Source organism: Protopterus annectens, chromosome 2.part2, assembly GCF_019279795.1.
Source record: "Protopterus annectens isolate FY-2018-M chromosome 2.part2, PAN1.0, whole genome shotgun sequence".
NCBI classification, from domain to species: Eukaryota; Metazoa; Chordata; order Ceratodontiformes; family Protopteridae; genus Protopterus; species Protopterus annectens.
Genome location: NC_056730.1, coordinates 522,005,823 through 522,021,056, shown reverse-complemented (window position 1 = coordinate 522,021,056; position 15,234 = coordinate 522,005,823). Strand labels below are relative to the sequence as shown.

Below are 15,234 nucleotides of genomic sequence, written 5' to 3'. Positions count from 1 at the left end.
TGGGTAACTAAAGATACAAATGGTACTAAGAAAAGATTACAATATCGAGAGCAAAGACAACTACTAGAAATGTTACATTCCTAAAGACTGCTAACAAGAAACTAAGAAGGGCCTCAGTAGTCAATGCTACATGAAGACCATTAAAAAAAAAAAAAAAAAAAAAAAAAAAAATCTTTTATGCGGTACATCAGGTGGATTTGCATTAAACAGAAGTCGCTCCATTTTGGGCGGCCACGGTGGTGCAGCAGTTAGCATTGCCGCCTCACAGCAAGAGGTTCTCCGGTTCGATCCTCGGCTGGGGTGCCTTCTGTGCTGAGTCTGCATGTCCTCCCTGTGGTCACGTGGGTTTCCTCCGGGTGCTTCGGTTTTCTCCCAAATCCCAAAGACATGCTGTAGGTGGACTGGATACTCTAAATTGGCCCTACATGTGAGTGCGTGCATGCGTGTACCTTCTGTGGAAGGTTGGGCGCCGGGGCTGGCAACTCGACACTGTAAAACTCCACTGCCAATCATGAGCGGACAGGTGATCCACTGTGGCGACCCCTACCCAGGAAAAGCCAAAAGAAGAATTAGTAGCAGCTCCATTTTGTGATTTTTGATTGGCCCGTATGCCGGTATACCAGCCAATCAAAAGATCGCACAGTGGAGCCTCTTCTGTTCAATGCTGAACATCAGGCAGTTCCGCATTAAACAGAAGTGGCTCTGCTTTGCGACTTTTTGATTGGCTATGTGGCTAAGTAGGCTGGGAGCATTAGCAAGGGTGATGGTGTTGATGGTTTGAATCTGGCAGTAGCCACATCTTAACGGACTGCTCAGAAGTGACCCGTGTCTGGCATACAAGGCCATTTCAGACCCAGCCTTGATGGAGTTGCTGCACATCTGTAAGACAAACTCCACTCCAGCATCCCGCATGCAAGATCTTAACCTGGTCTGTGACATTAATAGAACTTGTTGGCAGGATAGATTTGTGTCTCAAAGACTCCCCCACTTGTGGAATAGGCTCCCTCTCCATGTGAAGCAGAGCACCTCTCTAGCCCTCTTTAAGAGGAATCTGGACGACTGGATGGGAAACAGAAAATACACCCCTGGGATCCCACCTGTGTCCCTACTGGACAGGGGAAATAGGTACGGACTTTGAGGGAACATGAGAAAAATTTTTGGCTAGGCTTATAAGAGCCTCCGGGCCAATATTCTAGTATCATCCTATGAACATATGAACCGGTACATGGGCCAATAAAAAAAAAAAAAAAAAGCAGATGCCGTTTCACCAGGATTTAACCAGCAGTCCGGCACTCAGGATTGGGCTACTGATCCTGGGACAGTACCTCTCAAAAAGGGACATCTGGCAACCCTGGTCCCACCCCATGGATATAGCTCACCCAAACACTGGGAGAAACACGTCTCCCAAACATTCCCACCATGTGCCTGAAGTTCTTGGCTAACAAGTCAGGAAGAGAGATGAGATGCTATTCCTAGTATTCCTGAATAGTTAAGTAGCCTCTACTTGCTCACGGAGTAAAGCAACCTGGGGCCTGATCCCCGCAGTTCCCTGCAGAGGAGTGATATGCTGTGGAAGCAGCAGGGGGCTCACTAAGGCAGCTCATCTCCAGGAGTGCAAAGGAGCTGCCTCACTATAATCTCAAACAGAATAGGGAGTGGATCTAGGGAGTGTACAAGAGACCATTGTGTCACTCATTTGTTGAGGGAGGACAAGTGTGGGACACTTTGCTCTGTGTCTAGGGCATCATGCAGAACCTGCTCTTCATTCTAGATTAGACAGAGGGAAGGTTACCTGTGGGAAAATGGGCCCTTAGCAAGACAAGTAGTTACCTAGCAGCCAAGAAGTCATAAAACAGGGACTGAAACCCCTACCTGAAAAAGCCACTCCTGTCAATGGGAGAATCTAGCAGCAGCTGAATGAATGCAACAAAACCCAATGATGCAGGCACATTCCATGTTTGCCATCCTAGGCAGGGCAAATCTTCCATTAGCTCTGACTCAGGGGAAAAGTCTCCAGAAGGTCCAAGGCCCCATCCACCAATATAGCCTGGAATTTAAGTGAGATATACGGTTGAGGCTCCCAAGCCCCAAAATTGCAAAATATACATTCCTGCCAGTCCTGTCACCCATTTAAGTCAAAGTTTTGTCCAGTTGTGAAGGGGCTGGCCTCAGGCAAAGCTCAGCCCCTGCTTGTGACCACAGAAAAAATGTGCCTTATAAGAAGACAGTCACAGTCCAATTTACCATGGGATGACTCCAGGAATCAGCCTCCCTGCTGACCGCAGCAGAAGAATGGTGCCTGTAAGATCACATATCATCATCAACAAAGGCTGACCCATGGGAGGTAATACCATGACTCCCAGTGATAATGTTCCTGAGATCCATTCTGAACTCATGCAGATGCAATATCCCAAGTACCACCTTAGTTCACATAAAGGAGGCACTATTCCACAAAGATACAGAGGAGCTCTAGGATTCTGAAGCCCTGTTTGTCAAGAAACCTTGAATTCAGATTTATGGTATGCCATCCAAGCAGTAAACATCTCTCTTTGGCTGATCCTGCTCTTACAGAGTTAAAATTAGATTTCTCCACATAAACTCCTTATGAACTGATGGCTCGGCTCAATATTTCAAAACTGACACTACAGTTTACCTTATTGATAAAAAAAAGTCAAGAAGAACCATCAAAAACTCTACATACCAATTTCAGTTCAGAGGTTTGGTTCCGTTATTCCCCTAGAAACGTCCTGACCCAGTGATCAGCCAGAGGATTCATCAGACCAGCATCAATCAATCTCCTTCTTGATAATTTTGCAAGAAATTAAGCAGGTAAAGACAACTCTGTAAGCTTATGTGGTCAAAATGGAGAACTTAACTATCCATATCTCAAACAATGAACTTGCAATAAGATGATATTTAGCTCCTATACAATGAAACAGAACATGAGGCTAGATTAGGTGCAGTGGAAGTGAAACAGCAGCATCTGGAAGCTCATTTGAGAGAAATGGAAGATCATACCAGAAGGAAAAATCTCAGACTGATAGAACCGTCTAAACTTTTGGAAGAAGGGAATTGTGTTAAATTAGTCAAGCAAATATTTTCTGTTTGGGCCAGCACTCCTCCAGAATGTATCCAAATAAAAGGGGCATCCCTGGAAGCCACAATCTAATCCTAAAGCACCTCCAAGGCACATTGTTTGCTTTGAAACTTATCCCCTGCTGAGGGTGGCCAGATGTTTGGCCAGTAAAACAAAACCTTTAGGTTGCTTTAAGATAGGCTGTATCACACATATACTCCTTGTGTAGCATAGGGCATAAAGGTGAGGCCAGATGTACCATACTCAGAACTGAGAGTCCCAGTAGGAATGCCAGTCCAAGGAGTAGAGAGGAAATCAGTACATCCAGAAAAGAAACAGACCGGGGGGTGGAGGGAGTGAATACTGCAACAGTGAAAAGATGGACATCTACTGTTATGGTAAAGATTTTACACAATTGTACTATGTCCTTCCATTTCACTGTTGCAGTATGCATTACAATAGGGAGAGTGCCAAAGATCAGAAAGAAGAGAGGGAGGAGGAAGGACCAGCAGAGCTCTCTAGGAAGCCATGAAGGATGGTCCTAGCAAAACCAGCTCTAGCTCCAGAAATTCCATCAAAGTTGTAGTGCTTGGTAAAGGTATGCATAGAAGTCCAGGTAGTTGCCTCAAGAATAGAGTTAGTATCCAAATCCTTGAAAAAAAAGCACCAGAAGAAGCCACAGCTCTAGTAGAATGATCCTTAACAGAATAAGGAATGCTCTTACCCATGACAGGAATAACAAAAATAAATGGCTTTAGAAATCCAAGAAGAAACAGCTTGCTTGGACGCAGCCAAACCTAAGGACCTAGGATGAAAGGAAACAGAGCCGATCAGATTTATGAAAAGTCTTAGTCTTATCCAAATAAAATCTGAGTTGTCAATGCACATCCAATGTGTGCAGAACCTTCTCACTGGCATATTGTAGAGAAAGAAAAAAGTGGGCAAATGAATAGCCTGATTAAGAGACAACTCATTCACCACCTTGGGCATAAAAGGAGGATTTGTACGAAGGGACACCTGCCCTTATGAAACACCAAAAAAGGAGGACAAGCCATAAAGGCTTGAAGCTCAGACACCCATCTGGTAGAAGTAAGGGCTAACAAAAGTACAGTCTTCCAAGAGCAATGCTCTAAGGAAGCTGATGCTTCAGGCTCAAAAAGAAGACTTGGTCAATTTTTCTAAAACAAAATTAAGATCCAAGGGTGGAGAAACAGGCTTCTTGGGAGGCCTAATATGAAAGATGCCTTCAAGGAACTGCTTAGCTTCAAATCTAGAAGCTAAAGGAGAAGATAAAGGCAGGCAAGCAGAAATAACTGATAAGTGGGCCCTAACAGAAGAAACAGCCAAACCCAGCATTAAGCAGTTCACACAAATAACAGAGAGACAAAGGAACATCCACAAAAAGTGGATCCAGGTTACGAGAAAGACACCAGTGAGAAAACCTCTTCCATTTACAGAAGTAGGATTTCCTAACATTGGGTTTTCTGGCTTCCTGCAGGACCTTAAGCATGCCCTCAGGAAAAAAGTCTATGAGGAATCAAAATCCTGTCACTCACAGTGTCAGTTGAAGAGTGGAGATGTGGGGATGGATGAGAGATCCCTTGCCTTGTGTGAGTAGGTCCACCCTGTAAGGTTACTTGTGATTATTGCCCTTGGCTAAATAAAGAAGAACAGGGAAAGTACAGTTGTGTACACTTACCATAAATGTAGATGTTCGAGTGTATTCACTGTTGCAGTCATCACTTGTGGGTTATCCCTGCTGGGTAGCCCTCGGTCGGCCCGAATACCAAAGTCAAGCTTTTCCCTGCACCAGCTGCTGTCACCTGTGGACTGACATCAGGTTGTCAGTGGTATAAAGGAGAGCAGCCGCAGCAATTACATTAGTTTTTATTACCCTAACCTGTAGGAGCCCCTTGAAGGAAATGTTATAAAGAGCCCCTGGTGGCCCAAGGCCACACGAATGACAAGATAAGATTAAGGGGTAAGGTGGGAGGAAAAATAGGACTGCAACAATGAATACACTCGAACACCTACATTTATGGTAAGTGTATACAGCTGTACTATATTCTTCAAGTTTCACTGTTGCAGTCATCACTTGTGGGAGGATTCCCAAAGCTGAGTAAGGGGAGGATGGAAGTATGAAATTCCTAGGATTGAGCTAGCATGTCTTGCAGGACTGCAGAGCAAAGCTTGTGCGAGCCCTGGAGAACAGAGGCAGGTGGTAGTGTTTGGTGAAGGTGTGGACTGAGGGCTAAATGGCAGCTTCCAGGATGTCCCTGGTGGGTACTCCTCTAAGGAAGGCAGTGGAAGTAGAGGCTGCCCTAGTGGAAAGTTTTCTGATAGATTTAGGAGGAGCTTTTCCATGAAAAGTGTAGCAGAAATGTATGCAGTGAGATATCCATTTTGAAATGGTCTGTTTGGAGATAAGCTTCCTCCCTTTCCCTGGGGCGAAGCCAACCAACAGTTGATCAGTCTTCCTAATGGACTTTGTTCTATCCAGTTAGTATCTTAAATGTCTTTGTACATCCAGTGTGTGCAGAATTCTCTCCCCTTTATTCTGAGGGTTTGGAAAAAAAGGTGGGGTGATGTATAGCCTGGTTTAGGGTCACATCTGATACTACCTTTGGCATGAATGAGGGATTAGTCCTGACAGACACCCTGTCTGCATGGAAGATAAGGAAGGGTTCAGTGGCCATGAGTGCTTGAAGTTCTGACACCCTCCCAGCCAAAGTAATAGCCAAGAGGAAAGCAGTCTTCCAGGAAAGGTGTTTTAGGTCTGCAGATGCAGCTGGTTCGAAGGTAGGCAATGTCAGTTTTTCTAAGACATAGTTCAGATCCTAGGCTGGAATGGGTGCTCTTCTAGGAGGCCTAATGTTAGATACACCTCTGAGGAATTGCTTAATCAAAGGGTGAGAGAAGACAGGCTGTTCAGCATGAAAGTGTAATGAAATGGCTGAGGGTGGATTTTAATGGAGGAAAAGGAGAGGCCCTTGTTAAGCAGCTCTGCTAGGTAGTCCAGAATAAGTGGTAGGGACGGCTGGGAGCTGCTGTGACCTTTTGATAGGCACCAACAGCTGAATCTTTTCCATTTCTCTGAGTAAGATTTCCTGGTGCTGGGCCCTCTGGCTTCCTTAATAATGTCTAGGACCTGCTTGCCCAACTGTGGGTTATCACCGGTCCCTGGGAGATGAGCCATGCTGAAAGTTTGAGAGTGTGCAGGTTTTGATGCAGAATCTCCCCTCTGGCTTGTGTCAGGAGGTCTGTAGTTAAAGCCAGGGGCCTGTAAAGCTCCTTGGTCAGGCTGAGCAGCAAGGGGTACCAATGTTGCCTGGGCCAATCTGGTGTTATAAGGATGGCATTTGGTCCTTCCTGCCTTATTCTGAGCAGTACTCTTGGAAGTACGGGCGGGGGGGGGGGGGGGATGGGGGACGCATAAATAAAGAGATTGGTCCATTGAAATGAGAGAGCATCCACTTTCCAAGCTAGGGGGTGTAACTCCCTGGTGCAGAATTTGTGCAGCTGATTGTTGTGTTGTGAGGCAAAGAGATCCACCTCTGGTGTCCCCCAGGCCTGGGTGATTTGGATAAATATCCCCTTTTGCAGTTTCTACTCGTGGGGGTCTAAGTAGTTTCTGCTTAGATGGTCTGCTAGAGTGTTGCTTACCTCTGGGATGTACTGGGCTATCAGGTGTAGGCCCCATAGAGGAGGCTGTCTGCCAGAGGCTCACTGCTAGTCGGCAGAGAGGGTAGGAGTGTGCCCCCCCCCCCCTGCTTGTTGATGTACCAAATGACTGTGGTATTTTCTGTTTTTATGAGGAGGACTCCTGATTTTTGGTAGTCTTTGAAGGATGTGATAGCCTTGTGAACTGCCATCGTTTCCTTTAAGTTGATGTGCCAGTGAAGATGCCTGAGGTCCCAAGAGCCTTGGGTGCACCAGGTGACTAAATGAGCACCCCAAGCTAGGTCTGAGGCGCCTGTGGTGATAGTCTGGCCTTGAGGAAGGCAGGTGAAGGGAAGGCCCTTGTTCTGAGTGCAGGCCTCTAGCCACCAAAGAAACTCGTTCCTTATGCATGGAATGAGGGGGAGAGGTCTCCACAGATTGAGAGTGTTGGCACCAAAGATTCTTTAGATACCACTGGAGTTTCCTCATGTGCAGCTTGGCCAGGGGAATCATCAGAATGCAGGATGACATGTAACCCAGTGCTTGCCTCATTTTCCTTGCTGTGAGTTTTTTCTGAGCGCTAAACGGAATAAGTAATTTGGCAGAAAGCATTGTTTTTCTGGTGAGAGGAAGGCTGTTTGGGAAGCTGTGTACAGGAGTGCGCCCAAGAAGGTGATCTGCCTGGAGGGGATTAGGTTTGATTTTTTCCTCTTGATAGTGAACCCTAGAGAGGTTAGGGTTGTTTGCACAAAGAGCAGGTCCTGTAGTAACTTCTCTTTGTTGTCTGTCTGGATTAGGCAGTCATCCAGATAAGGGTAAATCTGGATATTTTGCTGTCTGCAGAAGGGAACCATTGGGGCCAGGCATTTTGTGAAGACCCTAGGAGCCGTAGATAAGCCAAAGTGTAACACAGAGAACTGAAAGTGTTGTGAACCTGCTCTGAAGTATAGGTATTATAGGTATATGAAGGTAGGCATCCTTTAGGTCTAGGGTGGCTAGCCATGCATTTTTGCCCAGCATTGGTAAAAGTTTTTGAAGAGTTAGCATTTTGAATTTTGGGACATCTAGGAAGGGGTTTAGAGTGGACAGGAAGGAATAGATTCTTCTGGATCAGAATCCTGAAAGTAGCCGAGAGGTTCTCATTGGTGTTCCTCATCTGAATCAAGGTAGTCTGAAATTTAAGAATCCAGCTCTTTGTGAACTTCAGGGGAAGTATCCCTCTTTCTTTTAGAAGGAGTGATATGGCTACCCCTGATGAAAGTGATGAGGACCTCAGCCATTTTCAGTAACTGTGTCTGAGGCAGTGGAGGAGTAAGATGGCAACTAGAGAATGTTTTCTTTGGGGTGGTCTTGCTTTTAGACCTTAGTAAATCAGTTTGTCATTGGGATGCGGTAGTCGGAGGTGAAGACATCGTTTTTTGCCTTGACTCAGTTGTGCAAAGAACCTCCTCGGAAGCTGGTGGCTGTGTAGCAGCTCCAGACCCAACTGAAGCAGAGACAACCAAGGGATCGGATGATGAAACATTCCCTGGCAGCATACCGGATTCTGAAAGGGTCTTGGTAGAGGCCTGCGAAGGAAATGAGTCGGGCATCAGGGGCTGCGAATATGGCTCACTGAATTCCTGAGAACTGACGACTTGCTTCTGGGATGGGTCATCTGAAGGCTTAAGTTTGTGTGGTCTGTCCCTTTCTTTACCTTTTCATTTTCTGGGAATATCCACAGACTGCTGACCGACGGATACCATTTCGTAATGTGAGGAACTACTTTGGACATGCCTGGCTACAAATTCAGCTCTATGGCAAATAGTCCTTGAATTGAAAAGTGCGCAGAACCAACAATGGGGGAATGTCGTGATCTGGACCTAGACAAGTAACGAACAAGGCATGGAAGTCTCTGTGTGGTATTTGTTTTTTTACAGCAGAGACAATTATTTACTTTTTCAGACATCGGTTAGTGCAAGAAAAAGGTCCCCAATGGGGTACTTAGCTTTAGTCATTTTCAGATTCAACTTCTACTCTGGCAACGATTGACTGGCACACACGCAAACTGCTTTTGCTTTGGGCTCCACAGCAAAAAAGACTGATGTAATGGTGCTGGCTGCTCTCCTTTATACCACTGATGACCTGACGTCAGTCCACAGGTGACAGCAGCTGACGCAAGGGAAAAGCTCAACTCTGGTATTCGGGCCGACTGAGGGCTACCCAGCAGGGATAACTACAAGTGATGACTGCAACAGTGAAACATGAAAAACATCCCATGCTGTCTCGGCCAAAAGGGGGTCACCAACAAGATTTTGGGAGCATCCTGTTGTATTTTGAATCAGACTTTTGGAATGAGGGGAATAGGAGGTAAAGCATAAAGAAACATCCCCTTCCAAGAAAAAGAGAGGGTGTCCACCTTCCAAACCAGAGGACCTTGGACTCTGGCACAAAATAGAGGGAGGTGTCTGTTCAGAGGGGAGGCAAAAAGATCCACTTAAGGAGTACCCCAATGGTGGACAATGGCCAGAAACACATCCTTGTGAAGCATCCACTCATGGGATTGAGTTATGGACCTGCTCAGAGAGGCTGCCACAATATCTTGATCTGAAGAAAAGTACACTGCCTGAAGAGTCACTTGGAACCGGACAGCTAGATCCCACACTAGGATTGCCATCCGACAAAGAAGATAACACCTTGTCCTCCCTGTTTGTTGACATACCACATCACTGTTGTACTGTCTGTAAACACCTTGAGAGGTCCTGGGGAGAAAAGAGGATGAAAAACCTTAAGAGCCAGCAGAGGAGCTCTCATCTCCTTGATGTTGATGTGTTTTTTCTGTTGATGAGACAATCAGAATCCCTGCACCTTTTGGGAGTCAAAGCTGCTCCCCATCCCATGTCTGTGGCATCTGTGAACAGCTCCTGAAAGAGAACAACTGAATGAAGGGGAAGCCCTGGACTGAGAATCAACTGCTGAATCTACCACTGAAGTTCCTGCTTGAGACATGAACGAACAGGAACTAAAAAAAATTGAAGGGATGAGAATGCTGAAGCCAAACTGACTTTAGAAACCACTGAAGTTTTCTCATATGGAGTTTGGCAAAAGGCAGCATAGTGATGGTGGAAACCATGAACCCCACAGCTCTCAGAAATTCTCAGAAATTCCCTTGCAGTTACAGAGGAAGAAGGGACTGAAAAAAGGAAATGAGAGTTGGGCCTTGGGAGAAGGTAGAGATGCCAGCATAGGAAAAGTCTGGATCCTGCACCTCAGAAAAACATGATCCTAAGAAGGAGTCAGAAAAGGACTTTTTGAAATTTATAGTGAACCCCAGGCTCTGCAAAAGGGAGATTGCAAAATGCAGACTTTGCAACAAAGTCTCTGGAGAGGATGCCTGAAACAGGAGGTAATTTAGAAATGTATTTAGATGAGGCAGGTCTAAAACTGGACAGTGCGGTGGTGCAGTGGTTAGCGTTGTCACCTCACAGCAACAGGTTCTCCAATTTGATTCTCGTCCGGGGTGCCTTCTGTGTGGAGTATGCATGTCCTCCCTGAGTTTGTGTGGGTTTCCTCCCACATCACAAAGACATGCATCTGAAGCATTTCTCCCTGGGCCTCCACTGAAAATTGGCTCGTTCCAAGTCAGAGTTTCCCGGTAAATAAATGTTAAATAAATAAGTACATAAATAAACTCTTTCCTGGGTACAAGGAACATTCTGGAGTAAACGCCCCTTCCCTTTTGGGAAACTGGAACTTCCTGAATAGTACTCTGAGTCAAGACATCCAGAAGCACTCCTGGAAAAAAGGACAGTTATTCCTGAGGAGGCTGAAGAGTTCCCATGAAAGGGGGAAGAAGATATTTCTAGTTCATTAAATACTCTTGGAGGATAATGAACAGAACCCATGAGACCTGAGTAATCTTTAACCAAACAGGGAGAGACAGAGAAAGACGAAGAGAGAGAGGAATGTGGCTGGGAAGAATAGTATAGTCAGCACCTGGTTTATCAGGAGAAGGAGACTTCTGGGGCACAGAAGTCGGAGTAGCTTTAGTAGGAGGAGCCCGGTTCCTACCTTTCTTGCCCTTTGGGGGAAGAGTGAGATTGCTTATGAGTCAAGGCTGGCATAGGGGTAATTTCTCTGAAACGTGGGGACAGGAGAAACAAAAAATGGTTACGTTCCTGTAAAGTCTTGCCCTTATCCTGAAGAGACTTAAACAAAGCGGCAGCAACTTCACCAAACAAGTGTTTATTATCCATAGGAGCATCCATCAACTTAGCCTTAATATCATCAGGGAAAGCCTGAAGCTGAAGCCAAGAATATCTCCTCATCACTGACCCAAAAGCAGCAGCAGTCCTAGAGGAAGCATCTGCTGCATCATAACTGCATTTGATGGAATGACGAGCCACCTGGGAGGAAGTCCCTAACAGGGAAAGAGCAGAAGTCTTCCCTTCAGAGTCAGGAAAATCAAAATTATCTGAGAGGCCTGGGAAAGAACAGGCAACATGTACCTGGACATATAGGTCTGATAACGGACTGCCCTATCTTTATTGGAAGGTAGTAACTTAGGAGAAGGTAGCAATTGAGATGGCTTGTCAGAAGCCACAGACATCACCAAAGGGTCAAGCAGAAGGGCACTTATGAAAACATTTATAGTCTTTAGGCACCCTATAAAACCTATCAGGTTTCTTGGGGGCAGGGGGCTGGGAGGCAGGAGCCCTACAGGCATTAGGAAAGGCAGCCAAAATAGGAGGGACAGCAGAAGGTCTGGCAGAATCCATCTGCAGGAACTCATAATACCTTTTCTGTTCCTTAGAAACCCAAGCACAATCCCATTTAAAAAACTCCATCATTCAAGAGATCGTGTCCCCAAAAGAATTTTCCTCAAAAAGAGTATCAGGACCAGTAGATTCCTCTCCCTCAGACCCATAATCTAAAGGAAGGGGGAATCTGAGAGGAGCAGGCAAGGGATTCCTCATCTGAATCCATCTCCTCAGGGGAATCCTGTTTCCTTAAACAACCCCTAAGTGAAATTTTGCCATTCACTCTGTGGATCCATAGGAACTGGAGTAATATAATTAGTTTTCTGCTTTTTCTTTAAGAGGATGTCCGCCTTATGAAATGTAGATGGCTCCGATCCCAGACAGCATTCAATAATGGTAGTAGGGACTTCCTCTATGACTAAAATTTGCAGAATACCCCTAGGCCCCTTGAAAATAATCAGCAGTGGTTCCCCCCGAGTGTACAATGCAGAGGTCTGAAAGGACTCCAAGGAAGTGCCTAAGGTCGGATCTCCGCTGGCCTCCAAAATGGTCATGGCTGAAGAATCCAACAATGAAGCGGAGTGAACCTCTGGGCTTTCACTCGCCTCTGGAGAAATGTCCAGTGGAGGCTGCACAGCAGAAGAAACCAGCCTAGATTTCTTGTCCACCTTCTTCACGGATCGCTGCCCCTCTGAGCAGGAAGTTCCTTCTATTGTGTCTTTAGCTAAAAGCTTAAGGTGCTGATTCTCCAGATACAAAGCCAAAGAACAACTACTATGGAGGGTCTTGGGAACAAAGGCCTCACAGATTGAGCAGGACATATGGTCATGGGAAGCACAGAGGCAAAACAAGCACTGCTCATGACAGTCTTTATGGAGAATTTGTCTCCCACACTGGCATTTCGGCATTGCCTTCTTGGATGATATGAAAACCCATAAGCAACAAAATTTAAAAGGAAAGATAAGATACAAAAAACCTCAATGGGGAACTTGTCTGCAATGACTTGGCGAACCAGCAATGGAATGGGTGTTCAGACCAATGATCAAGAGATGGCGTTTGGACTGGCGGCAAAGAAATTCTGAGGATGGTACGTCCAGACATCACCTTTATGCTCTATGCTACACAAAGAGCATACATGTGATGTATGGTGCATCTTAAAGCTACCTATAGGCTTTGGTATACTGTCCAGACGCCGGGCCACCCTTGGCAATGTATGTCTATTGGCAAGAATACTGCAACAGTGAAATGGGAGGACATCATCTTGGGTCTCCTAGTTTGCCCATTTTTAATAATGCCCCTTATAATAACAGAGTTATGCTCGTTTCCTGCATTCATGACTGGCATTCCTGCTTTTGAGATTGAACTACTTTATTCAGGGAAGTTGTTTTATTCATCCACTGCCCCTTCTTGAAAATTTCTTAAAATATTGGTTATATTCTCATTCTAAGAATGGTCAAAAGTGATTTAAAATTTGTGCAAAAATATTCAGTTTAGCAGTAAAACAAGGACCCATAAACTCTTTCATATTCAGAACTGTTGGTTACCCTTGAATGTTCTTATTTTCATTTAGTTTATAACTCTTGCAAAATGTTATCAAAACAATGGCCCTATTATTGGAGAAGGAACATTGGGAAAAAAAATTCTGTGCTAGAACTCTGTACTTAAATTAGACACCTTCTGCAACACATTCATTATCCCTTATACAGATTTCAAATAAAAAAAAACTTTTTTTAAATAATCTATTACCTGTATATGGTTGTAGTTGGAGTGTCAACTTTCTCATTCAAGATACGGCATTTGAATTTGTTATACTAAAAACAAAAATATTCAAAACAAGGTTAATCCTTAAGCAGCCTAATTTTATACCATGGGACACAACAAATTCAGCAATAAATACAAACCTACTTAACCACAATAGTGGTATTCCACAAGGGTTAACTCTAGCCTTTCGCAAACATATCTTTCCCACGATATCTGTGATGCAGTGTAGGCAACTGTTATACAAACAATGGTTGAGGCAACAGTTTTACAAACAGATTCAATATTTAAACATATTTGTGATAGTTATAATGCATGTTGTAAAAGATGAAGGATGTGAAAGAAAAGAGAAACTGAAATACTCTGCTGAAGTGAAATTAATCAATTGACAATATTGATCATTTTACACAACTTAATCAAATATTTTGCAAGTTTAAAATATACGGATATGTACACAAGCCTGTAAAATAACAATGGCCAGCCTGTGTGACTTCTGTATAAATGAACAAGAAATTAATGAAATTAGCATGTTTAGTTGAACTAGGAATGAAACAGTTAAAGTTATTACAAGAAAACTTGAATCAAATGCATGCAGTAAAAACTGAGGCAATATCCAAGACACTGTCTTCTTGTGAGAATGTCTACATAAAAAATTATTAATTTTGCTCACTATATTCCTTACCTGTATTCCACAACAGTGCATTTTGTATAAATATTTATCAAAATACTAGGCAAATCTATTCTGGTACTGCGTGGGTCACTGAATCAACATGCAAAGTATTAGCTCCTAGTGGAGGCCAAATACCAGGTCTATTGCAGTAATTTTTTTTGTATATGACTTTTTGTTTTCCAATTATTTTATACTATGATCCACAATACATCTCTATAAATTATCTTTCCCACAGCATCTTATTACTTTCAGTGGTCAGAAACACAATGTACTAAGCCAACATTCCTACCATCAGCAGCAAACCTTTTTTTCACATTTTCTACATGGTGGATGTTATATCGACTACCACCATCTCTCTCTATTCAGTGCCACGCCCCTACCTTCTTTGACACACACACCTGACTATCACAGATTTTCTCTCATACAATTCACCCACTTCTTTGCTGGATGCGCTTGTTTCTTCTTGCCTTCTGTCTGTCCCAAATCTTCTTCACCAGATTGTCTTCTGTTTTTCTGCACAATTGCCCAAACCACTGTAATCTGTTCTCTTTGACCTTTACTGCAACTTTGGCTTCTGTTCTTATGTCCTCATTTCTTTATCTGTCCCACAGTGTGCATCGTACCACCCATATCAGGCACTTCATCTCCATCACCTCAAATTTCCTCAGTTCTCTGCATTTACTGCCCAGGTTTCTCTGACGTTGTCCCGTTCGATTCTCAGCTAGAGCGTCTTCTTTGTGGAGGCATACGTGAATGAGGCATGCCTTCGTTGAAGGTTGTGCATCAGGGCTGGTAACCCGATACGTAAAAATCCACTGCCAATAATTAGCGGACCGGAGCTCCGCTGTGGCAACCCCTAACCGGGAAAAGCCGAAAGACACAAACAAAAGTACAGTTTTGTACCTACCATAAATGTAGATGTTCGAGGATCCACATTGCTGCAGTCCTAACCATTGGGTAGTCCGCTGTCCAGTCGGCCCGAATACCAAAGTATATGGCTGACGTCGGTCAAGGCGCATTAGACTGATGTCAGGACGTCAGGGTACTAATGCGCATGACCGACGTCATATCCTCAGTCTTTTCTTGCCCCAGATGTCAGAAGACCCTAAAAAGACAAGGCCCAAACCCAAAAAACCCTGCACCAAACATATATACAATATATACAAATGTACAAGAGTATATCCTAACCCACACCACCACCCCTAAACACAGAGGGGAAGAAGGGAGGTAATTGACTGCAGCAATGTGGATCCTCGAACATCTACATTTATGGTAGGTACAAAACTGTACTATGTTCTTCATTCCACATTGCTGCAGTCCTAACCATTGGG

At 44.4% G+C, this 15,234-nt stretch overlaps 1 protein-coding gene across 1 annotated transcript in view; it reads right to left on the bottom strand.

The window, feature by feature from the left end:
• The window catches only part of LOC122795693 (threonine--tRNA ligase 1, cytoplasmic-like), an 846,051-nt gene that overhangs the window by 578,268 nt on the left and 252,549 nt on the right, over window positions 1–15,234 (bottom strand). The window contains exon 6 of the mRNA XM_044063990.1: window positions 13,222–13,286. Within this exon, the coding sequence (XP_043919925.1) occupies window positions 13,222–13,286 (65 nt within the window). The remainder of the gene's footprint in view (window positions 1–13,221; window positions 13,287–15,234) is intronic.